At 54.0% G+C, this 22455-nt stretch overlaps 8 protein-coding genes across 8 annotated transcripts; 5 read left to right on the top strand and 3 right to left on the bottom strand.

Annotated features, from left to right (window-relative positions):
- Positions 1 to 1349: 1349 nt before the first annotated feature.
- Positions 1350 to 3520, top strand: ACET3X_008029 (uncharacterized protein; the record flags this gene model as incomplete). Its single annotated transcript, XM_069454705.1, has 3 exons — positions 1350 to 2218; positions 2272 to 3178; positions 3506 to 3520. The coding sequence occupies 3 exons, from the start codon at positions 1350 to 1352 to the stop codon at positions 3518 to 3520; spliced, it is 1791 nt and encodes a 596-aa protein (XP_069303631.1).
- Positions 3521 to 3862: 342 nt separating this feature from the next.
- ACET3X_008028 (uncharacterized protein) lies at positions 3863 to 5533 on the bottom strand (the record flags this gene model as incomplete). The annotated part of the gene is made up of 1 exon (XM_069454694.1): positions 3863 to 5533. The coding sequence occupies one exon, from the start codon at positions 5531 to 5533 to the stop codon at positions 3863 to 3865; it is 1671 nt and encodes a 556-aa protein (XP_069303630.1).
- A 232-nt stretch (positions 5534 to 5765) lies between these two features.
- Positions 5766 to 7667, top strand: ACET3X_008027 (uncharacterized protein). The gene is made up of 4 exons (XM_069454683.1): positions 5766 to 5836; positions 5890 to 6038; positions 6090 to 7464; positions 7516 to 7667. The coding sequence occupies exons 1-4, from the start codon at positions 5834 to 5836 to the stop codon at positions 7573 to 7575; spliced, it is 1587 nt and encodes a 528-aa protein (XP_069303629.1). The 5' UTR covers positions 5766 to 5833; the 3' UTR covers positions 7576 to 7667.
- A 720-nt stretch (positions 7668 to 8387) lies between these two features.
- Positions 8388 to 12064, top strand: ACET3X_008026 (uncharacterized protein; the record flags this gene model as incomplete). The annotated part of the gene is made up of 2 exons (XM_069454672.1): positions 8388 to 10706; positions 10811 to 12064. 2 exons carry the CDS (start codon positions 8388 to 8390, stop codon positions 12062 to 12064), a joined length of 3573 nt encoding a protein of 1190 aa, XP_069303628.1.
- Positions 12065 to 12161: 97 nt separating this feature from the next.
- ACET3X_008025 (uncharacterized protein) lies at positions 12162 to 12896 on the bottom strand (the record flags this gene model as incomplete). The annotated part of the gene is made up of 1 exon (XM_069454661.1): positions 12162 to 12896. One exon carries the CDS (start codon positions 12894 to 12896, stop codon positions 12162 to 12164), a length of 735 nt encoding a protein of 244 aa, XP_069303627.1.
- Positions 12897 to 13196: 300 nt separating this feature from the next.
- ACET3X_008024 (uncharacterized protein) lies at positions 13197 to 14741 on the top strand (the record flags this gene model as incomplete). The annotated part of the gene is made up of 1 exon (XM_069454650.1): positions 13197 to 14741. The coding sequence occupies one exon, from the start codon at positions 13197 to 13199 to the stop codon at positions 14739 to 14741; it is 1545 nt and encodes a 514-aa protein (XP_069303626.1).
- A 361-nt stretch (positions 14742 to 15102) lies between these two features.
- Positions 15103 to 17097, bottom strand: ACET3X_008023 (uncharacterized protein; the record flags this gene model as incomplete). The annotated part of the gene is made up of 2 exons (XM_069454638.1): positions 15103 to 16976; positions 17040 to 17097. 2 exons carry the CDS (start codon positions 17095 to 17097, stop codon positions 15103 to 15105), a joined length of 1932 nt encoding a protein of 643 aa, XP_069303625.1.
- Positions 17098 to 19308: 2211 nt separating this feature from the next.
- On the top strand, positions 19309 to 22336 carry ACET3X_008022 (uncharacterized protein). The gene is made up of 4 exons (XM_069454627.1): positions 19309 to 19966; positions 20017 to 20338; positions 20391 to 21826; positions 21895 to 22336. Exons 1-4 carry the CDS (start codon positions 19749 to 19751, stop codon positions 22121 to 22123), a joined length of 2205 nt encoding a protein of 734 aa, XP_069303624.1. The 5' UTR covers positions 19309 to 19748; the 3' UTR covers positions 22124 to 22336.
- The last annotated feature ends 119 nt before the right edge of the window (positions 22337 to 22455 follow it).

Here is a 22455-nt window from a genome sequence, read left to right as displayed (position 1 = left end):
CTGCTTTGGCATTCGTGAGTACCGTCCTCCGTAGGATTCTAAACCGCTAACACGTGAGTAATTTGTAAATGTGTACCCGAGATGTGTTCATAGTACGTGGTGCGCGAGGCACTACAGCGCTTACTAGACTCGTCGTGCCGAGGAATCCCGAAAGAGACGGAGCAGCTGCTATTTTACTACTTGCATACCCGCCTCTCGAGAGATTTTAGAGCGCTAAGACGCGAGTAATTTGCACATACTCCGAGGCTGATTATACATAGTACGCCATGTACGGCACAGCAGAGCTTTACTTGCCGTGCCTCGGGATCTTGAAGTTCCTAGGTTGCATAGCCAGCCGCCGTCTTACTGCATGTCCCGGAGAATACTCTTAAATAGCAGTTTTGCTTTGATATGTGTGCATATACATCTGACGACATGTCCTCTAAGCCAAATTTACAGCGTACACTTCCAGAGATGTCGAGCCGCCATTGGTGTAAGCGACGTGGTGTCACTGTCATGTGGTTTTGGCAACCTCGAGTCTAGCACCAAAGGCGTCTAGCGCCGGAGCCCAATCCCTCGAGTCAGCACACCAGTGCGTCGACAACGTTGCACTAGAGGCCCATTCTGAAACAACGACGCCCTGGCCCGCGCAACATGCGACAAAATGAGGTCCCTCCCTTGCGCCTTCCGCATTCTTCGTTGCAACCTTTCTGCATCAAGCAAGTGCGATCTCCGGCAATCTTACCTTTGATCCTATCTCGGTCTTTGCAGCGCTTCCTGGGTCGTCGCTCCAGTCGCTTACTAGCTTTTTTTCCTTCCGTCGTGGCAAGAAGGGACTCGGACGCTCCTTGATGGAGATCATTTAACTGCGGGATCCTGCTCGGACATCGGGGATTGTTTCTGGTTGTGAAACTCGTCTTGCACCAAAGGGAGGGGGTGCCTCTCTTTCAAGAACACACACGCCTTAGGCTTGCCCGCCGCCCTTTTCGAAATGGCTTCTTGAGCGTTCCCGTCTACTCACTTCTTCCCTTTGCTTTCGTACCGTGAGCGAACGAGGGGCATTGAAGTTCTACATTCTTGTACTTTTTTTTTTTTTCTCCAGACTTGTTTTGCTTATTCTGATAGGCGGTGCCTACGTCCCCTCCTTTGACTACGATTACATCTTTACTTGCTTGTTGGAGCGTTCTCTGCAGGGTCAGAGGTGACGTCTACCAGCCTGCATATACCGGCATTACAGCTTCGTCATCACTGTATTACTGTGCACTGCAGAAAAGCCGCTCGACTTGGCTATATCCGACGTTGTCCCTCTCCACGAACGGTGACGACGCATACGCCGATCACTCCAGTCGACTCGGTGTCTCGCATTCGATATGCTAAACCAGGCTGCGAAGAAGCTTTCCAAGATGCATGTTAGACGGAATCCGAATCTGTCTATACAGTCGACAGCGCACTATTCACAACTGAGCCCGCCACCTCATTCTGCTACTTCGAGTGCTTTCCTCTCTCCCACGGTCCCGTCAAGACGCGGTCTGCTTGGGAGGTCCCCACCACCGAGTCCGAGCCTTCCTAGTCTGCTGCCGAAACATGGAAAGAAGACTACACAGCCGAGTCATTCAAAGTTGGTGAAGCGGATACTGATAGGCTGCTGTGGTGTAGCGTTCCTACTATGGATTGTGCTGAGGCAGATATACGCCAACTCTCAAGGCGCAGCCACGTATGAGGATGGCAACGAAGAGGAATGGGAGATGGTTGGTGGCAGTCAGTTACCGCACGAACCTGTGGCTCTGGCGCTGCAGGATGCAAAGGGGAAGATGAGATGGACCGTATCGATACCATCCGACTACGAGTTCCCGCTTCGTCCGGCACAGTACCGTGATATCTGCCGTCAGTCTATGGAAGTCTCAAAGGAAATCAGACAAGAGGCAAAGGCGTCGGCTGGCTTTGCGAAGAGAATGTTGAACTACTACCAGCAGGATCAGTACTATATTGATGTACAAGAAGCGGAACAACAAGGGCTGTTGCCACCATCCAAGGCTGCAGGAAGACCCAAGAGCTTCGTCGAGGACGAGGCTATTCGGGATGGCATCTCTACCGAAGGACTCAAGGTCTGTGACAGGACTTTGACATATGTCATGGAAACGGAGGATGCAGGTTTTGGCAACACGCTGATGCGTATGTGGATGTCGTATGGTTTGGCGAAAGCTGAGAAGCGCGCCTTCTTCATTGATGACACTCGTTGGTATGTATCTGGGTTTCTGATTGCCGGATGATTGACGCTGACACCACCACCAGGCCATATGGAAAGTACTCCTCTTACTTCCAGCCTCCACCCTCTGCGAATTGCCTCCCTCCTCCCAGCTCCCACATTGTCCCCTGCCCTCACACTGCCCGCCACATTGTCGTCAGCGGAGCAACGATGAAATCCACGTTTGGACATTCCTTCACAGACGAGTGGGAGGACCCAACAAAGATGGGTGTGCAGCGCCAATCTAAAATCTTCAACCTCGCCCGAACAGGCTACGAAGCCCTGTTCAAACTCCGCTCAGACGACGAAGCCTACGTCCTCCAACGCGCACTGGAAATGTACGGTGAAGTCAAGAGCGAAGGCGGCCTCAGCATCGCCATGCACGTCCGCCACGGCGACAAACATCCCATGGAATACCAATACCAAAAGGACTACATCCCACTAGCCCGCTACGTCGACACAGCCCGCGATCTCTACATTGACCTCGTCGAAGGCGGACTGCGGAAGAAAATGGCCAAACGCAGTCTACTCTTTTCCCCCTTCTCTTCTTCTTCTTCTTCTTCTTCCACCGACCCCCTTGTCCCCCGCCATACAACCTCAAAAATTATTCTCGCCTCCGACGACCCTCTCGTCTACGACTCCCCCGAACTAGGCCCAAACAGTATCCGCGCCCAAGACCGCATCGTCCTCGCCACAAAAGCCGCTCTCGAAGCCGCGCAATCGCAGCCGAAGAAAAATACTTGGATCGACGAGATTACAGGTTGGGAAGGCGGGTTTTACCGCGACGTGTTTTTTTCGCTGGGCCAGCCTGTTGCCAACGCCGAGGACGTGAATAAAGTCAATGGCGAGAATGCGGCTGTGCCGGAGAGCGCGATGAAACTTAGGGAGCTCGTGGGGCGCGCGTATCTGCTCGATTTGAGTGTGTTGGGTAAGGCGGATACGGTGGTTTGTACGGTGAGTAGTACGAGTTGTAGGTTGTTGGCTGTTATGATGGGGTGGGGCGGGGCGGTGCAGGAGGGGAGGTGGAGGAACATTGATGGTGCGTTTGAGTGGAAGGGGATTATGTGGTGAGAAGGTTGTTTCTTTTTTTTTTATAACCTCTTTTCGTTTTTTTGTTTGGGAACAGGTGGGGAAGGTTGGTGCGAAACATGACGTGTGCGTGTGTATAGAGATGAATGTGAACGGCCTGAGGGTATAGTTGTACCTTCTCTCTTTCTTCTATTTCGCTGGATTTGCATGTGTGGTATGAGAGGGGGGCTCTGCTATGACCATGTTTGACAGCCATACGTGTTTTGAAAACGTCAATTTAGATAGCGTGCTGATTCAGTTTGATAAATCTTGGCTGAATCTCAAGCTTCGAGGTAGTTCGAAAAGGACGTAGCCAGGTCAGATCCGGAATGGCCATGTTCTGTATGATGGGGGATCGTTGTTGCCTTGGCTATTGCATAAAGTATCAGAAAAAACATCAAAAAAAGCCGATGCATCAACAGTGATGTAAAATAGTCTTTACATTAATGTCTTCCCCTTCGATGCTAAATCCAGGCACAAGAAGTCATCGTATTGATTCCCCAACAAGGACTTTTTCCAAAAATGCGCCCCAAAATACTTATACAAGACCACCACAACTACTTGCTCCCTCTACCGCCCCTTTGGTTTCTGCCCCTTTCTCCTCTCCCAGACCATGAGATATGCTTCCTTGGTAAACAGCGTCTCAGCCCTCTCCTTCTCGACATACAAATCTTGAATGCCGTACCACTCCTCTCTCGCCCGATCCTTGACCTGCACTCTCCAAACCTTGCTCTCCTGCTCACCCTCGACACTATCGTCCTTTTTCTTGACCGCCTCATGCGTGATGTTGGCTACGAGATCATACCAGATGGGCTCGCCGGGAGGGTGCTCTTGACTCGGCTCGACGTACGGCGACATGTCGAGGGAGTGAACGGGGAAGGTGACAATAGTCGGGTTGCGTTCCGAAACGAATTTGTTCTTGGAGAAGCGCTTGATGTTGAAGAGGAGGTAAGGAGGTAAAGGGTGTAGGAGGCGGTAGCGAACGCGGTTCTTTGACTTTTCTTGTGGAGTGACCCCGTTGTATTTTGAGAGGATGTTGACGAGGGGAACCTGTGGGATGATGTTCTTCTCGAGCGCGTCTTGAAATAGAGGGGCGGCGGGTAGGTCGAGGGTCAGCACGAGGAAACGCGATATCTCGGTTTGAACAGCGGCGTCTTCGAAGCGGAGGCGATCGCCGGCATCTGCACGGGCAGTGATTTCTTGCTGCTCGATTTTTAGCGTGCCTTGGAATACTTTTTGGATTATGCTGCTGTTGGGTTTTGTTCGCGAGCCGCCGACGGCTAGGTGGAGGTTGTTGAGGAACCATGAGAGGAAGTCGACGGGATCTGACTGGTCGGAGAGAGTAAAGCGTTTCGATGACCGGAGGGCAATCTCTTGAAGGAGTTCGTGGGGTGAGACGTGAGTTTTGAAGGCCCGCGGGTTCCAAATCTTGCGGACGAGGGTGCTGAAGCGCTGTGCGAGCTGCGGCCGGGTCGACAAATCTTCCAGCATGAAGTAGTTCCGCAAGGGAGAGACATGAGAGAGAGCTTGTATTACAACGTTGAAGTAATCGTTCGCTTTGATGTTGTTCATGCCAACGAAACCTGGGATGTACTCTCGGTTGGAGAGGTCCCATGACACCTTTGGCTCTTTGTCTAGCTTCGCGACCTCTTCTTTGCTCATGCGCGGATCCACAACGAACTTGATGTCGTCCAACGACTTGGATGTCACTTCGTAGCCCTCTGGGAGCACATAGACCTTCTTCGTCTCCATGTTGACGTATACATGATGACCCTCCTCCAGCGCATGGAAATAGGCCTGCGATTTTGGGCCGCGACCTTGGTAGTATTTCCCGCATACCAGACAGGCATACACGTTGATGTTGGAGAGGGTCACGGAGCATAGTTTCTCGAAGTCGAAGTCGAGGACTTTGCGATTTATCGTATCAAGGTATAGATCTGTGTAGCCGGCTTCTGGAGCGGTCTGGCGTTTTGGCGCAGCGACTGCGGGCTCGTCATCATCATCATCGTCGTCGTCTAATGCGCCGGCTTCCTCAAGCTCCGCATGCTCCTCCTCGTATGCGCCTGTGATGTCTATCTTGTCTCGGTCTTGCTCGCGTGGTGACATGAGATGGCCATTGCTAGTCGCGCCATCGGCGTCGGGGCTTTCCATGTCTTCATCTTCGACCTTGGCGCGCTTTGGTGCTGGAGAAGGCGCGTCGTAGACGTCCTCGAGAGGTTCTAGCGCCGGTCGCTTGGACATTTTGCGCGGGGAAAAGTGGTGGGATGATGCGGCAGTCGAGTGGCAGCGGGAAGGAGCTACAGGTCCAGGTCGAATACAGATGTCCAGGCGATTGGAGCCGTGAAGCAGCAAAAGTGGTAGGCATCCAAAAGGTCACGGGCGCCGGTGGAACCATTGGCCGGGGAAGCTCCGGGCGCAAACACGGCAAACACAGCTTCAACGCGGGCAGGTCGAGAAAAAAGTCGCGTTCAGGCACCACCAAACCAACAACCCCACGCCTTCCGAGATACCCCTCTTTGTCTGTTTACGAGTGCGTTCACCATGGTATGCCGCACGCCTCGCTGCAAAAAGCAACACAAGCACTAACTCGCACGCAGTCCAACCCCACCCAGATCTTTGCGGAGGATGTCACCGAGGAGAAGGGCGAGAATGCGCGTCTCTCGGCCTTTGTAGGAGCCATCGCTGTTGGAGACTTGGTCAAGAGCACACTGGGCCCCAAGGGCATGGACAAGATATTACAGTCTGCGTAGGTGGCCGCTGCCCCGCCATACCATGCTTTGCACTTACACATGTCAAGTTCCACGGGCGAGATCATGGTCACAAACGACGGCGCTACCATCCTCAAGGCGATTGCCCTCGACAACGCCGCTGCCAAGGTCTTGGTCAACATCTCAAAAGTCCAGGATGACGAGGTCGGCGACGGAACCACATCAGTCACTGTCCTGGCCGCCGAACTGCTGCGCGAGGCCGAGAAGCTGGTCGACCAGAAGATCCACCCCCAGACCATCATCGAGGGCTACAGGATAGCGAGCTCTGCGGCGCTCAAGGCGCTGGAGAAGATTGCCGTGGACCACAGCAGCGACGAGCAGGCTTTCAGGAAAGACCTCGAGGCCATTGCCCGAACAACGCTGAGCTCAAAGGTGCTCTCGCAAGACCGACAACAGTTTTCCAAGCTTGCCGTCGATGCCGTCCTCAAGCTTGGTGGATCGACCGACCTTACGCACATCCAGATCATCAAAAAGGCCGGCGGAAAGCTAAAGGACTCGTACCTGGACGAGGGCTTCATCCTGGACAAGAAGTTTGGTGTGAACCAGCCGAAGCGGATAGAAAACGCCAAGATTCTGGTCGCGAACACAGCCATGGACACAGACAAGATCAAGATCTTTGGTGCACGGGTCAAGGTCGACTCGACGGGCAAGCTCGCTGAGCTGGAAAAGGCTGAGCGCGAGAAGATGAAGGCCAAGGTCGAGCGCATCAAGGCACACGGCATCAACTGTTTCGTCAACCGACAGCTCATCTACAACTGGCCAGAGCAACTCTTTGCGGATGCTGGCATCTGCTCCATTGAGCATGCCGACTTTGACGGCATTGAGCGCCTAGCCCTAGTCACTGGCGGTGAGATCACATCGACCTTTGACCACCCGGAGAACGTCAAGCTGGGCCATTGCGACCTGGTCGAAGAGGTCATCATCGGAGAGGATGTGTTGATCAGATTCTCGGGTATCAATGCTGGACGGGCATGCACCATTGTCCTCCGCGGTGCAACCGAGCAGCTTCTTGACGAGGCTGAGCGATCGCTACACGACGCACTTGCGGTTCTCTCGCAAACGGTCAAAGAGCCAAGGACAACGCTAGGTGGTGGCTGCGCGGAGATGAACATGGCAAAGGCCGTAGCGGAGGCGGCACAGAACGTGGCTGGCAAAAAGGCCATCGCTGTCGAGTCCTTCTCCAAGGCGCTCCAACAACTACCCACCATCTTGGCCGACAACGCTGGCTTCGACTCAAGCGACCTAGTCACACGCCTCCGAAAAGCGGTCTACTCGGGCCTGACCAGCTCAGGCCTGGATCTCCTGTCCCCGGGAGGTGGTATTACGGACATGCGGGAGCTGGGCGTCATCGAGAGCTACAAGCTCAAGCGCGCGGTGGTGTCGTCAGCATCAGAGGCTGCAGAGGTAAGTTTACCCCACATGTTTGGCTCGAGCATCAATCTAACATGAGTACAGTTGCTGCTACGAGTAGATAACATCATCCGAAGCGCACCACGGAGACGTGAGCGCATGTAGAGGTGGGGTGAGCAAGCATCATGTCGTCACAAGGATTCGACACTAGATAGAGTGTATACTACGAACAGACATGAATGTATCCAGACGAGGACGTTGAAGACGAAGCTTTCCTGTTCGTCGTGTGACAAGTGTGGCCGTGAGGGCCGGCACGGCCGAAGGTTAAGTGAAGCTGCACGCCACGGAGAGTTTGAGCTACCAACAAGTAACAAGTAGTGGCTGAGTAAGCTGCGAGGGCTGCTCTGGTGCTCACATCATCTGTTCCATATTGGCGTCTCGAGCAGAGATTTATACTCTGATGATGGCACTTGCCGCAGGATGACAGTCGGACTTTGAGGGAAACATGGGGGGCTGTTGGGGCGTGGTGCAGCTCGGGTGCTCCGGGTGCTCCGGGTGTTCCCTTGCTGACTGTACCGTGGGCGGAGTCACAGCGAGACGATAAAAAGGCCAGCAACGACAAGAAGAAGATGGACGAGGGCAACGACGAGCATCTTGTCTAGTATTTGGCCGTGTTGCCGGTACCTGCGTGGGCAGCAACACAGCACGGGGCCAGGGCTGGTGCTAAAACAAGGGAAACAGGCGAGCGTGTCGGGAAGCAGCTTAGTTGGCGGGCGGGCTGACGAGGCCCCCGGCGAGACCCCCAGTTTACGGCGCACGCCCAGAATGCAGCAGCCCCCCCCCGCAGGTTAATATCGAGGCCAAAATCACGGCTTCTTCTTCTCTCGCCCAAACCTCATCACCTCCTACTGATGCTCCATCACCCCCGCCCTCGCCGCCTTCGCTAGGCTTCCCACTCCATCGACGTACGACCCGCCATGCCGCGTCCGCGCCGGCCGCCCGGTGCTGGCACGACGCTCACGACGCTCGCCCTTCTCCTCATCACGCTCGTGGCAGCTCAGCAGCAGCAACCACTCAACCACCATGTCGGCAGCTCCTCTCCCCACGCCGAGGTGCACGTGCAGCATGCAAACATGATCAAACCCCCCCATCCTCCTCCCCACCACCACCACCACCACGGACAGCCCAGCCTCAAAGACAGTGCAGGCGACGCCCACAAACGTCATGCCTACACGCCCTTGAACGACCAGAATGTGCGCGCCGTAGCTACCAAAGTTCCTTCTGCTCCAGCCATCAGTGCTGTCAGAGCCCATCCTGCCAGATACGCTGCCTCGGGAGGCCTCATCCCCAGTGCGCGCTCTCTGCAGGATTGGGAAGTGGAGGACTTTGTTCTCTTGGCGACCGTCGATGGCCATATCCACGCACGCGACCGCTACAACGGCGAGGAGATCTGGGAGCTGAGCGGCCGCCCCATGTTGGAGACCATCTACAACGTCTCCCAGGACAAGACCAGCCCCCACCACCAGCCCTTTGTGTGGATTGTCGAGCCCAGGGAGGACGGAGCTCTCTACCTCCTCACCCCAGGCCCGCACCCCCAACTACAGCACTTGGGCGTCACGGTCAAGCAATTGGCTGAGAATGCACCCTACTCGAGCGATGACCCGGAACTGCCCGTCGTCTACAACGTCGAGAAGAAGACGTTTATGCTGCTCGTCGACGCTGCCTCGGGCATTGTCAAGCAGAGCTTCACTCCGGGCGGCAACTTCCCCTACGACGATAGCTGCGCTCCCGACTCGAAGAACTTCTTCAGCTCTCGCGAACGCGATTGCCGGGGCATCATCGACATTGGCCAGACCCAGTACACCATCACCATCCACAACAAGAAGACGAACGAGCACATTTGCACGCTCAAGTATGCAGAGTGGAACCCAAACAGCCGAGACAAGGACTTGCAGTCCCAGTATGATCAGACCCTGGACAAGCAGTACATCTACACAATGTACAACGGCGAAGTCATCGCCTTTGACTACAAGCGGCCGAGATCGCACCAGCGTCCCCTCTACAGACAACGTCTGCCTTACCCGGTAGCACGTGTCTTTGACGTCGCTCGGCCTCTGAACGACCAGTCAAACGAGCCGCCTCTGGTGTTGCTCCCACAACCAGCCGGCCCCATCTTTTCGGATGACAAAGCTAACCACGTCCTGCTCAACATGACTGAATCAGGGGCTTGGTATGCTCTTTCAGAAGTCAACTACCCCGCCGTGACCGACGGTGCACCCGATGCAGCTTGCTACAAGCAGAACCAGGTGTCCTACGATTGGGACTCGGCCTACGTGTTGCCGGATAGGAGGAGCCTCATCGGCGTCCACAGACTGGACTATAGGGTCCCTAGCCAGCAGGCACAGCTACCGGGCATCGCCGCCACGACTTACTATCCGACTTTGAACGACCAAGTCGTGTCCAACCCGCCTGAGACATCGCCTCTTGAGCAACACGAACAGCCAACGATTGAAGCGCCAACTCAGGCGCAGACGACAAAGGCATCCATCACACTCTTTGTTTCCTTTATAATCGCCGCCGTCGTCTTGGGAGCTACTGTGAAGCCAACAATACGACAATCCTCTTTGAGCTTCCTCAACAGACTTTTGCATCCAACCAGGGCTAATTTGTCGCCCACTTCATTGTCTGCCTCTACCGAGCCGGTAGTCAAGCCCGTAAAAGGGGAGAATCTACCGGTGGGTGTTGGCGAGGACATTGTTCCTGAGAGGCCAACTGTGGAAAGCGTAGCAGAGGCTGATATCGTCGTACCTGTTGCTGAGGAAGTCAAGGAGAAGAAAGTGACTTTCGACGTCCCAGACGAGGAAGACGAAGATCTTTCGCCTCTTTCTAGAACTACCACTGTCGAACGTAGTTCTCCCAGTGAAGACGAAGCTACCCCACCTGGCCCCACACCCAGCACAGATGCTCAACCCATGGCTAGTAGTGTCGATGACATTTCACAGGATCCATCCGCCGCGCCCGCGACTCCCAAGAAGAAGAAGGCACATCGGGGTAGACGTGGTGGACGCAAACTCAGCAAGAATCAGCAGAAGGAAGAAGACGAGGTCAATCGCATTGTGAACGCGGCCAAGCAACTCGAGGTCGGGCCTCGCCTGCAACCCGATGAGCTTACTGTGAGCGGCGGCGATGTACAAAACATCTCCGAGATTAAAAGGATCGGCAAGTTGACGATTGATCAAGATCGTCTTCTTGGCAACGGAAGTGGGGGGACGTTTGTCTTTGAGGGCAAATGGAAGGTACGTTGAACAAGTCAGCCTATCACGATCGAACATGTCGGTCGTTCAGGAATGACATTCTTCGCGCATTCTCGATAAAGATAGCATACTAATTTTCCTTGCAGGAAGTCAAGGTGGCTGTCAAACGCATGTTGCCACAATACTTCGGACTTGCAGAGCAAGAGGTGAAGCTACTACAAAACAGCGACCCCCACCCGAATGTCATTCGATACTTTGACGACGAGAGGGACGAGAACTTCCTATATATCGCTGTCGAACTCTGTCAAGCCAGTTTGTTTGACCTTTACAAGGACGGTCGTCCAGGCGAGGAACTTTCCGAAAACCACCAGCAGCTGGTGAATAAGATCAGCGGGAAAGCTGCATCTTGTTTGTACCAACTCGCTGCTGGGCTGAATCATCTTCACCATCTCCGCATCATCCACCGCGACATCAAGCCCCAGAACATACTGATCGCACAGCCCTCGATCACCTCCAAGGATGACGTACGGCTAGTGATATCTGATTTCGGACTCTGCAAGACGCTGCCCGATAATGTTAGTACCCTCGTCGGAACGACTGGTAATGCAGGCACGGTTGGCTGGAAAGCACCAGAGCTTATCTCGCAGCCGAAGGAGCTAGCCAACGGCAGCTCTCAGGGTTTCTCTCGCGATTCATCAAGCTCCACGGATCCGGTCGCGCAAGGTGTCAAGCGAGCCGTTGACATATTTTCTCTGGGCTGCGTCTTCTACTATGTTCTCACCGGTGGCTGCCATCCTTTTGACGACGAAGAAGGCTGGATGCAGATTCGTGAATACAACATTAAGAAGGAGAAGTCGAACCTCGACCGCCTGCTTCTCGGTGCCGATTCCGTGGAGCCTCATCGTCTCATCCATTGGATGCTGCGACCCAGGCCCGAAGACCGTCCCAACGCCCTGCAAGTCATGAACCATCCCTTTTTCTGGGACGACCAGAAACGTCTTGATTTCCTCTGCGACTGCTCAGATCACTGGGAGCGTGAACCTAGAGACCCGCCCTCGGAACACCTGGCGGTGCTGGAAGAATATTCAGAAGACGTACTGGATCACAGACGCAACTTCCTCGCCAAACTTGATCAGAGTTTCATCAACTCGCTCGGAAAACAGCGCAAGTATACAGGCGATAAGATGTTGGATTTGTTGAGGGCGCTCAGGAACAAGAAGAACCACTACGAGGACATGGAGGATGCAATCAAGGCCAAGGTGGGGCCGTTGCCGAGCGGCTATTTAAGATATTGGACGGTCAAGTTCCCGCAGCTGCTCATGAGCTGTTATGATGCGGTGTTGCGGTGTGACCTGGAGCGCGAGCCGCGATTCAGGAAGTACTTTGAGAGCATGAAGTAGCGGACGAGGGGTGTTGTTGCGATTGGGCCTTTATTCAAACCAAATATTATTGTTCATTCGTCTGTATTGGCTATAGCTCTGTGGTGACTATCGTGTGCTACCTCTTCAATCGACTGCCATCCAATTCGGCTAAGCTCGCCTTTACCATGTCCGGGTTGTTGTTCAACAGTTCTTGCACTCTCTTCTCAAACGCCTTGATCATGAATTCTGCCACCTTGGGCGCCACGCCCCCACTCAGGGCCGCGTACATTGGATTTGCGAAAGCAAACTCCACGGCTAAGCTAACCTGTGTCTGGTCGTTCTGGATCGACTCGACAGTCCACGTACTCCTTAAATGGGTAAGCAAGCCATTCTCGCCTTTTCTCCTATCCGTGCCCTGCATCTCGCCGTGTAAATGATGCGCGATATCCTCAGCCTTCAAGCTCGTTTCCGTGTTCCCGCCTACGCTCTCCACATAGCGGCCCGGTATACAGTACACCCTGCTCACAAAACTCTCGGTTATGCCGCCGAACCCGCTCGTCAAGATGCCTTCTGATGGCCAACGCCGGCCGTAGACTTTATCCGGTGCCGACCACTTTGTTATGTCGCTGCGCTGGCAGTAGGGCAGGAAGTTTTTGTAGTTGGGTACGTCGGCTATGATGGAGTAGACGGGGTCTGAGGGGTAAGGGAGAGTTCGCACGGCGGTGAGGATTTGTGGTGGCGAGGACGAAGAAGGGAGCGCCGAGTTGAGGGCTTCGAAGGGGTTGGGGAGGAAGGTGCGCCGTTGGGGGAGGCGCTGGGGGAGACGCGTGCAGCGGTGCGCCGAGGGGCGGGCACACCGTAAGGATGCCATTGTGGGTTTGAAGTGGCGGATGATGGACACTGTGCTGAGATTGAGGTTAATGCGTGTCACCTCGACATGGTGGCTGGGGTCTTTGGAGAGCGCAGAATCGATGAGCGCATCAACCTTGAGTTGAGCGTGTGTGGATTTGCCGCTAGCAGTGGAGATGCGGCTCTGCAATGACGCTGCCAGGGACCGCGGCCGCTAAACTTTGTGCGGCACTAGCGCTCGAAATTTCCCCTCCATGAATTATCCCCCCCATCTCATGCCCCGCGTACGCGAGTTTGACAAAAGTCGGCGACGCCTGCGAATATGGATGCCATGGAGAACGCAAACGCAGACGCTATGAGCGGCGCAGGTGCCCAGGATAGCAGCGACTCTAGGTTCCAGACGGACAACACCATGTCCAAAAAGCCACAACCGAAGCAGCAACTGTCCAAAGCAATGGAACACATGCGCTTCGCAGTCACAGTCGATCCTATACCGCATACTTCGACTTCCACGCCACCACCAGAAGCCCTCGATGCCGCCTCTGCACCCACGCAAGAACGCATCGAGAACGACGCTTATGGAGTACCCGCTTCTCTGCAGCCTGTCCGCGCACCACCCTCTCGCTCCCACGACCCTAGCAACAACCAGAAGCGCAGTGATCCTTTCGCGTTTGGATCGCGCTACCTCGAGGAAGGCGACAACATTTTCGAATTCAATGCCTGGGACCACGTCACCGTCGACTCCAACTACCTCGCCTTTTCCGAAGAACAATATTCCAAACAGCGGCAAGAGCCCGTGTCAGAGTTTGATCGCAAGCGGTACAACGAGCAGCCCGAGAAGTGGTGGAACCAGTTCTACAAGAACAACAAGACGAATTTCTTCAAGAACCGCAAGTGGCTAGCCCAGGAATTTCCGATACTGGAGGAACTAGGTGCCGAAGACGGGCCCGAGGCTACCTTGCTGGAAGTCGGCGCTGGAGCGGGCAACAGTGCGTTTCCCATTCTGCAGCGGAGCCAAAACAAGAGGTTGAAGATACACGCGTGTGATTTTTCAAAAAAGGCAGTCGAGCTCATACGGAACCACGAACTATACGACCCGGAACGCATACAAGCCGATGTCTGGGACGTGGCCGCCTCGCCCGACTCTGAAAACGGCGGCCTCCCTCCGGGACTGACAGAAGGCAGCGTCGACGTCGTCCTCATGATTTTCATCTTCAGTGCGCTGAATCCGAAGCAATGGGACCAGGCCGTCCGCAACATCTGGCGCGTCCTCAAGCCGGGCGGGCAAGTCCTTTTCCGCGACTACGGCCGCGGCGACCTCGCCCAGGTGCGCTTCAAAAAGGGGCGATACATGGAAGAAAACTTTTATGTCCGTGGCGACGGCACGCGCGTCTATTTTTTTGAGCAGTCTGAGCTCGAGGACATTTGGCGGGGGCCCGCGGCGCGGAAACGCGATGTGTCGATTGGGAACGTCGCGGATACGAGCATTTCCCCGGCTGAGGCTGACGGCGTGATTGCGGATAGGATTGAGAGTTTGTCGCTTCGGGATCCGGATTCAAGGACGGGAGAGCAGAGCCATGAGGATGTCAATGATCTCGAGACTCCCAGACCGGGGTTCGAGGTTGCGCATATTGGCGTGGATAGACGCATGTTGGTGAATAGGCAGAGGAGGTTGAAAATGTATAGGTGTTGGATGCAGGCTGTGTTTCGCAAGGCGGGCATGGAGAGCGAGGTGCCGACGAGTACGTTGAGGCAGGACAAGGGGGAGGAAGAGGAGGAGGCTGGGGAAGGGGCGGCGGATGGACAGCAAGGAGAGAGTAGGAACAGTAAAGGGGATGCTGCTGAAGGAGGGGGCGTCAAGGTTTGAGGATTGGGATATAAGGGTCTGTATGGATGGGATGAACAGGAATGATACCATAACCTCTGAGACATGAGGAGGTGCGGAAGCACAAAATATCGACCTTGTACCCGTTGGTGAATCTGCGAATCACCGCCATGTAAAAGTGCATTTTGGTCGAAATTTACCGAGTTTCAAGTGTACAACTGTTATGCCTCAGAGTACACACGGCTATGCTACGCTAAAGTAGTATTGCTCACGACACGAGCGATGATGCAGGCCCAAAAACTTCCACGCCACGCTCCGCAAAACAGATACACACAAACACAGAGCCTCAACCGAGGATGTCACAAAAAACGACCGGTACCAAAGCACAAACAACAACGTCTCCTCACCTCCCCTCAAGAATACCCCTGAGGATCCCCGCTCCAGGCCCTGTGAGCGAATCCGCCAACTCCTTTTCTCCAACCACACTCGCAACCCTGCGGTCCTCGACCACAACCCCCGGAAACGCCTTCGCCCTGCCCCTCCGACTTGGGGTACCAGCGCCCACATCCAGCGACCCAGCTTTCCCCTCGACAGCCGAAACAAGCGACAGAGTCTCCAGACTGGCTATGATGTCCCTAAACTCGGTGCTCGTAAGGGGGTGCAGAATATTTTCTCGTTTGCACAGCGCGGTGTACGCTTCAAAGAGTTCTTTGATGGTAGGACATGTAGTGTGCTGGGATCTAGAGGGCGTGGCGAAGATGCTATCGATAGCCGTGGCGCGCTTCTTCTTCTCCATGGCGGAGAGGGAGCACAGGACGGCCTTTTGCTGCAGGTTCAGGTTTCGTAGACGTTGGCTTGTGCCGTTGCTGAATACTGCAGCGGTGATCTTGGCCATGTGGGCAATGGTGGCACGTGGTGCGGTTTCAATGGTGAGGGAGGCTAGGGAGGCGGCGACGATGCTGTTGAAGTCTTTGGTTTTGGTGGGTGAGCGCATGGCTGAGGTGGAAAGATTGACTTTTTCGACCAACGGTGTTTTTGAGGGTGAGGGCGTGGGAGATGGGGTGATTTCTGTGGCTTTCTTGAGGTGCTGGTCGCGTGTGTCGGCTTCGATGAGGTCGATTGCTCGCCGGCAGATGTCAAAGGCTTTGCGTAGGTCGCCGGACTGGGCGGCTACTTTCTTGGAGAGGAACATGATGGCGGTTGGGTGGATAAAGGGTAGTTGGGTTGAGCCTGCTGGGAGAAGGGCCTTGAGTTTTGAAGTGATGACGGAAGATATTTGCGTGGCGTTGTATGGGAGGAACGGTAGTAGCTGTGGCTTGAGACCGCGAGCCTTGAGTCGCGGGAGGAACCGGTCTGTGAGATCCAGCGCGTTCGCAATGCCAACTAGCACAAGCCCTGATTCTTTGTGTAACGACCACTCGAAGATGTTGTAGAAGAGCTCAATGTCCAGCTCCAGCAGGTGGTCCACTTCATCGAGCGTAACGACGTAAGACGTCTTGCGCTGCATGAAAATAGTCCTCAGCGCATGCGTCTCGTCGCCCTCTGCAATCTCGGTAATGTCGACAAACTCCTCTAGCAAGGTTCTGTAGAGATCTGTGGCGTTCTTGACGCTCATGCAATTGATGTATCCGGTCCTGACAGATTCATTCGATGAGACTGTTCGACAGACATCGTTGACGAAAGCGCTCTTGCCGGTGCCTGGCGGGCCGGAGACGTATATGCACCCCGACCTCTTCGTCTTGGTTCGTGTTGTGATGAACGTGTCGAGTTCCTTCCTCTCGTTTTCCCGACCAAACAGTGCGGTTGGGGCAGAGCCTCTTGCAAACACCTGACGCGCTTCATTGTAGATTGTTGGCCCAGTGTTTCGCGGAGTGCCTGGGGTGTGTGGTGTGCGAGGTGTCAACGGTCGACCGGCAATGATGAGGCGATGTCTGGGTGTGACGGCAACTTTGCCGGCAAGCGCGTCGCGATGTCTCGGTGTTGAAGGAGTAGGCGCAAAGTTGTCTGGAATGTCCACGAGTGCCTTTTGTGGAGAGTTCTCTTTTGCTGCCGAAACGGGGAGCCGTGTACATGTAGCGCCAGACTTTGCGGGAGTTGTGCCTGCCTTCCTCGCGCGTTTTATCGACGCCTTCTCCTCGGGCTCGTCCACGTCCATGGCATCCTCGTCGCGCACATTTTGCTTCTTGGGAGTCACAAAGGGATTCTCAATCTCTCCTTCATCGTGTATGACAAACTGGGTCCTCCGCTTCGCGCACGTTGCGACGTTCAATTTTGACTCTGCAGAGCGCGTTAGGGACGTGTTGATCGAGGAGGCGCGACCAGAGCCGCCGCGGCTCGTACCTGAAGCTTCTATACGAGCAGAGCTGCGAGTCCTCTTGCCGAGAACGCTGGAGGCCATGGCGGGTAGGCTGTGAGGAAGGTGCGGTGGGTGGGTTGCAACTGTCCAAGGTGGGAGAGCGACGATAATGGAAGGAGCGGCAGACACGACCGATAGTAGCAGGCGCGACGCGTAAAGTGGTGGCCCGTGCGCACGCGGCTTGAAAAATCCACTAACCCATCTTTGCACGCGCCTTTCTCTGGCGACGCACCTCTGATCTTGCATCAATTGAGTCCACCTGTCTTGTACGCACCCATTGAGTTGTTGCTGCCTGCGGCTCTCCTGGCCTTCCTCATGTCAGCCCTACCATGTGCACGCGCAGTACCTGGTGGAACACGCTAGCGACGCGAAGTCTGCATTACCGCATACAGAGATAATAGGCCTTTGCCAGCCTACATGAACTTACAACAGGGAAATTGGAAAGACTCAAAGAATTGTAACCTGCTAGGTTCTTCATTTTTGGACACAACCGCACCCTTGCTCGGCATCTTGGGAGCAGCAACGTCTGATGATCAGATTTACCACACAGCACGTTGGCAACATTGAGAAACTCCATGGCCAACAAACACTCACGAACCTCTACCAGAAGACGCGACCGAACCTGTTGAAATTGATCGAGCTCCGTATGCATGCTCGTTGAATCATCCGCATCACCTTTCGACGGACCGCAGTCCACGACCATCTCCCTCATAGCACTTGGGATGAACAAGCAATCAACCATCCCCCATACCATCATATCTTACGAACATGATCCAACATCAATCAGTCGGCGGTGAACATGTCACACGAACCTCGGGCTTGTCGAGCTGTTTGCTACGGGGCCCCTGCGCCTCGTAAGACTCTCCAACGAGGTCATCTCCCTCGTTGACGCCTGGTGCACATGTACTGATTCTGGACTGACTTGCAGAGCATGATTACTGTCTCACCACCGCCACTTCGTTTGCGTGGTACAGTTGGGCTGCCTTTTCGTTCCGCCGATCCTTGTGGTCGTGCAAGAAGCAGGGCTGGTATTAACCGTGTGACGTGAGCAAGCGCAATAATCAGCGGTATAAGGACCTCCGCACACAGTAGGTATATCACAGTCTACTCTTCTACTCCACCACTGTCTTCGCATCATTTGTTCGTTATCCCACAGCGTGGCGTGTTGGACATCATCAACAAAGAGAACACGAAATGCCATACCAGCCATACCCATGGTGGTGGAATGGCTTTGACTTCTTTCCAGATGCGCATCGCTATGCCAATCCGCGATCGTCGCGAAGGTTGCGAGCCCCATGGTGGGCATTCCCAGAGCTCGCAACAGGACCATGCTGCGAGTTTTGTGTTGCTCATGACAACATTGTACGCTGCATGCTGCCCGCTCATCTTTCAATGACACGCGTCTAACAATGTGTAGCCGAGTCTGGAAGAGGGCCTATTCGAGCTGAGGATGGTAGCACCACCATATTTCGACCATATCCTCGAGGCATACGAATGCATCCACCACCACTACAAGCACGGCTTCGACCGAGATGGACCAGAGTCATATTACGTGTCGCGCGAGATAGAGAGGCTATCAAAGCTGTTACGCAAACTGTACTTCGCAACAGGTATGCTGGAGTTCGCTTCATGGTCGGACCAGCTGAGGCGCATGGGGAGGGACGCACACATGAGTTCCAGACGTTTCCGATCCAGCACAATGCCCAAGCACCGGAACAATCGTGGAGCGATGATACCGCTGATTATGTTCTAGACGTAGATGCTGCTTGCCGTTCAATGTATGTAAAACTTGTCACCGCCGCTACGTTTCCTAGAGTACGCGATCGTTGGTTGGAAAAAATTTAAGCAACGTAGCAATCACTGTGTCAAAGTAAAGGACGAAAAAAGGCTGCTGAACGTGAAACAACCCAGCTTAGCTTGAAGAGCAGGCGAGTAGAGAAGACGATGACGAAACTTCGCGACTTGGAACAACTTACCTATCTAGGTAGCTTGCGTAACGAACGACAAGACCGGCGGCGATCTTCAACTGTTGGGGTTATGCGAGAACCCAACCGGTTCTATTTGCAGAATTCTAGAAACACGTAGGTAGCATCAGCGACAGGTAGTCATGAGAAGCTTGTTTTGCTGCATCACTTTTGCCCGCCATTGTTTCTTGTGGGGTGCATTGCCGTACCGAGCTTTCGGAAGGGTTGCTCCGCCCCTGACTTGCAAACCGTGCGTGACACTTCAACCATGATCCAACCACATTTGCTTGCTAGACTAAGACGTTCTTTTCTCGACGCCGCGCAGTCGCTTGTACTTTTTTGCCTCAAAACCTTTGCCAGCGGCCATGTTATGTAACAGAGGCGCTTGGATACGTATTGCTTGGAAATGGAGTCAAGTCCCCCTTGCATGTATGCAGGACCTTCGAAGAGAACCGTGCCGCCAATCACCCCTCTCCTTGCGTACGGCGTGCATCAAACCTACACCGCGATATTGTTTTTGTAACTTGCTCAACAATCCAACATCTGAGGCATAGCTCCTCATCGCTAAGCACCCGAGCCAACTATGGGGATGCGCACGCAAGATGACAGTACAACCGCCCCTAGGGGTATCGTCTTGCCGTCCAGGCAGGGTCCAGTGGACGGACATATAATCTGCAGAGGCCTACATGTCGGAACCTGCAAGCTCATCTACTCTCGTTCCGGTTCAACATGAAATTGACTTCGTCTCTAACGTTTGGTGCTGCCGTCTTGGCCTCTGTCGCGACGGCGCAAGATACGGCGACATACGACCGCCAGCCCACAGTGAGCGCACCATATGAGAACCCGTGGAAAGCACTGTCCGAGGATGAAGCTGCTAGTGTCAATGAGCTTCTGCAAGAGAGAATGAGCTTGACAGGCAATCAAGGATCCAGCCAAGACAGCTATGTGTAAGTCCAGCCTCCCAAACACCAGTCGGTGCTTGCTAACACCATCTCAGAATACAGCTTGCCCTTCTGCATCCCAACAAGACCGACACTCTGCCCTTTCTTGACAACAACGCCACCGCACCGAGGCGTTATGCGCGGGCAACTGTTCAAAGCGGTGCCACCAACTCGACAGAAAAACACTGGCAAGAGTACATGGTAGGGCCGCTACCAGCAACCAATGCCACCGCAGTCGAGCCATTGGGTTTTCCGTTCCAAAACTCTCAGCCGGGACGAACTACCATACATCCCATGTACTCACCTAATGAGGCCACGAGTTTTCTCACCAGGTTCGCGACAGAGACCGAGGATATCGCAATGCAACTGTTTAATACCGTAAGTTGGAAGATATGTGCAGTGGGCAATGTAGAAACTCACGTGTGCCTAGACTTTCCTTACCGGTAGCATTGGTCTCCGGCTCGGTAGTCCCTTCTGGGACGAAGAAGGTCGAATCATTTCTTGGGCGGCAGCCTTTGCGGATCCGGGAACCAAACTTAGCAGTGTTACAGTGGAGCCGCTCGGTTTTGCTGTAAAGTTTGATTTGACTGGACCGAATGCGGATAATTGGAAAACCGCCGGCTGGTACTCGTATGGAAAGTTTTACGCCAGTACTGATGAGCTCCGTGACGCGATCAACCATCCCGATTACCAGAAACCGCCGCCGAATGTACTGGGGAACTGGACGTCCACCGACAGGCAGGGAACACCCATGCCTTTGGACAATCTACCACCGCCGGCGTCTGTCGCCCAAGGAGACCAGCGATTCAGGATTGACGCTGAAGAGGGATACATATCTTGGATGGACTTTACATTCTACCATGCTGTCTCTCAGGACCAGGGCCTGTCGCTGTTTGACATCAAATTCAAAGGCAAACGTATCATTTACGAGTTGTCTCTACAGGAAGCTCTGACATCCTACTCCGGATCTGACCCTTTCCAATCGCAAGCAACGTTCTTCGATACTACAAGTGGTATGGGATCGACACTACAGCCTCTTGTCAAGGGGTACGACTGCCCCAGCCATGCTACATATCTACCGGCGACATGGACGGAAGGCGATACAACCAAGACCCAAGCGGATGCTATATGCATATTTGAGTTCGATGCTGGCTACCCGATCCGCCGCCATTCTTTCTCACCATCTGCACCGCACACCAGTGTAGCAAAGAATATCCAATTCACCATGCGCACGGTAGCCACAGTAGGCAACTACGACTTCCTGATCGACTACAGCTTCTTCTACGATGGAGGCATCGAAATATCCTCTCGATTTTCTGGGTACATCGCCGCTGCGTACTGGGAGGATGAACCAGAGTACGGCTTTCACATCCATGACTTTCTCTCGGGTAGCTCGCACGACCACACTCTCACATTCAAGGTGGACCTGGATATCAACGGAAGGAAGAACAGTGTACAGAAACTGCAGTTTGTGCCAACCTCCACGACATACCCTTGGAGTCAAGGCCGCGTATACAACACTTTCAAAGCCGAGCGATCATGGGTAGACAACGAGAGCGAGTCCAAGATCAACTGGGGGGAGAACGACAACACGTTGTACGCGGTTGTGAACAAGGATACACCGAACCCATACGGCGAGTACCCGGGCTACAGAATTAAGAAAGCTGCCGGTACGATCCACCTCACGCAAACAAACTCGACAAATGTCGGCAAGACGGGTGCCTTTGTAACGCACGACTTTTACGTTACACAGCAAAAGGACACTGAGCCGCGGGCTGCGGATGCCAATAACCAATTTTCCAAGGATGATCCGTTGGTCGATTTTGCGACCTTCTTCGACGATGAGAGTTTGGAGCAAGAAGACCTGTTCGTAACCCCCATTCGCGATCAGCGTCACAGCTGATATTATACAACATCTTACTAACAAGACACAGAGTACTCTGGTTCAACCTTGGCATGCACCACCTCCCGCATACTGGCGATTTGCCAAACACAATGTTCAGCTCTGCGCATTCGGCTATGCGACTCGAGCCCCTCAATTACCTCGTAGGCGACCCGTCTGTCTCAAGCAACCAGCAGGTTAGGATCGAATACGACGATACGGGTGCCGTTACGAGTGTGGATGAATTTGGCAAGATGACTGCCAACACGACGTGTGCTTGATCTGCATCGAGGTGGAGAACTGCATCCTATCGTGCTTGCACTACTTTGTTGTTTCTGACCTGTCAATAACCCTTTCTTTTTATTTTCCTCCAAATGCTGCAACTATACCTTCTTCCTGTTTTTACGAATCTGTTTGCTCTCCAAACGATGTCCAAAATCCTGCCATGGGTAGCTCGTTTAATCTGCCTAGACTTAATCCTATATATCCAATCATAGACGCATTACTTCACATGTCAGGGGTTTGTTCCTTCTCAGAGAAAAAAAAAACGCCACTTTCATGTACGCATATGCAGCAACAACCTGTTGCGGGCCAACTGTGCCGTATTATGCAA

Source organism: Alternaria dauci, chromosome 8 (assembly GCF_042100115.1).
Source record: "Alternaria dauci strain A2016 chromosome 8, whole genome shotgun sequence".
NCBI lineage: Eukaryota > Fungi > Ascomycota > Dothideomycetes > Pleosporales > Pleosporaceae > Alternaria > Alternaria dauci.
Note: the sequence above shows the minus strand (reverse complement) of the source record. Positions and strands in the feature narration are given on the sequence as shown.

Excerpts from the sequence above, each read along its gene's own strand:
- ACET3X_008027 (XM_069454683.1), top strand. Across the intron at positions 6,039-6,089 it reads GACAAGATATTACAGTCTGC|TTCCACGGGCGAGATCATGG; the intron begins GTAGGTGGCCGC and ends ACACATGTCAAG. Across the intron at positions 7,465-7,515 it reads CAGCATCAGAGGCTGCAGAG|TTGCTGCTACGAGTAGATAA; the intron begins GTAAGTTTACCC and ends ACATGAGTACAG.
- ACET3X_008022 (XM_069454627.1), top strand. The coding sequence starts at position 19,749 with ATGAAATTGACTTCGTCTCTAACGTTTGGTGCTGCCGTCTTGGCCTCT. Across the intron at positions 19,967-20,016 it reads TCCAGCCAAGACAGCTATGT|AATACAGCTTGCCCTTCTGC; the intron begins GTAAGTCCAGCC and ends ACACCATCTCAG. Across the intron at positions 21,827-21,894 it reads AGTTTGGAGCAAGAAGACCT|AGTACTCTGGTTCAACCTTG; the intron begins GTTCGTAACCCC and ends AACAAGACACAG.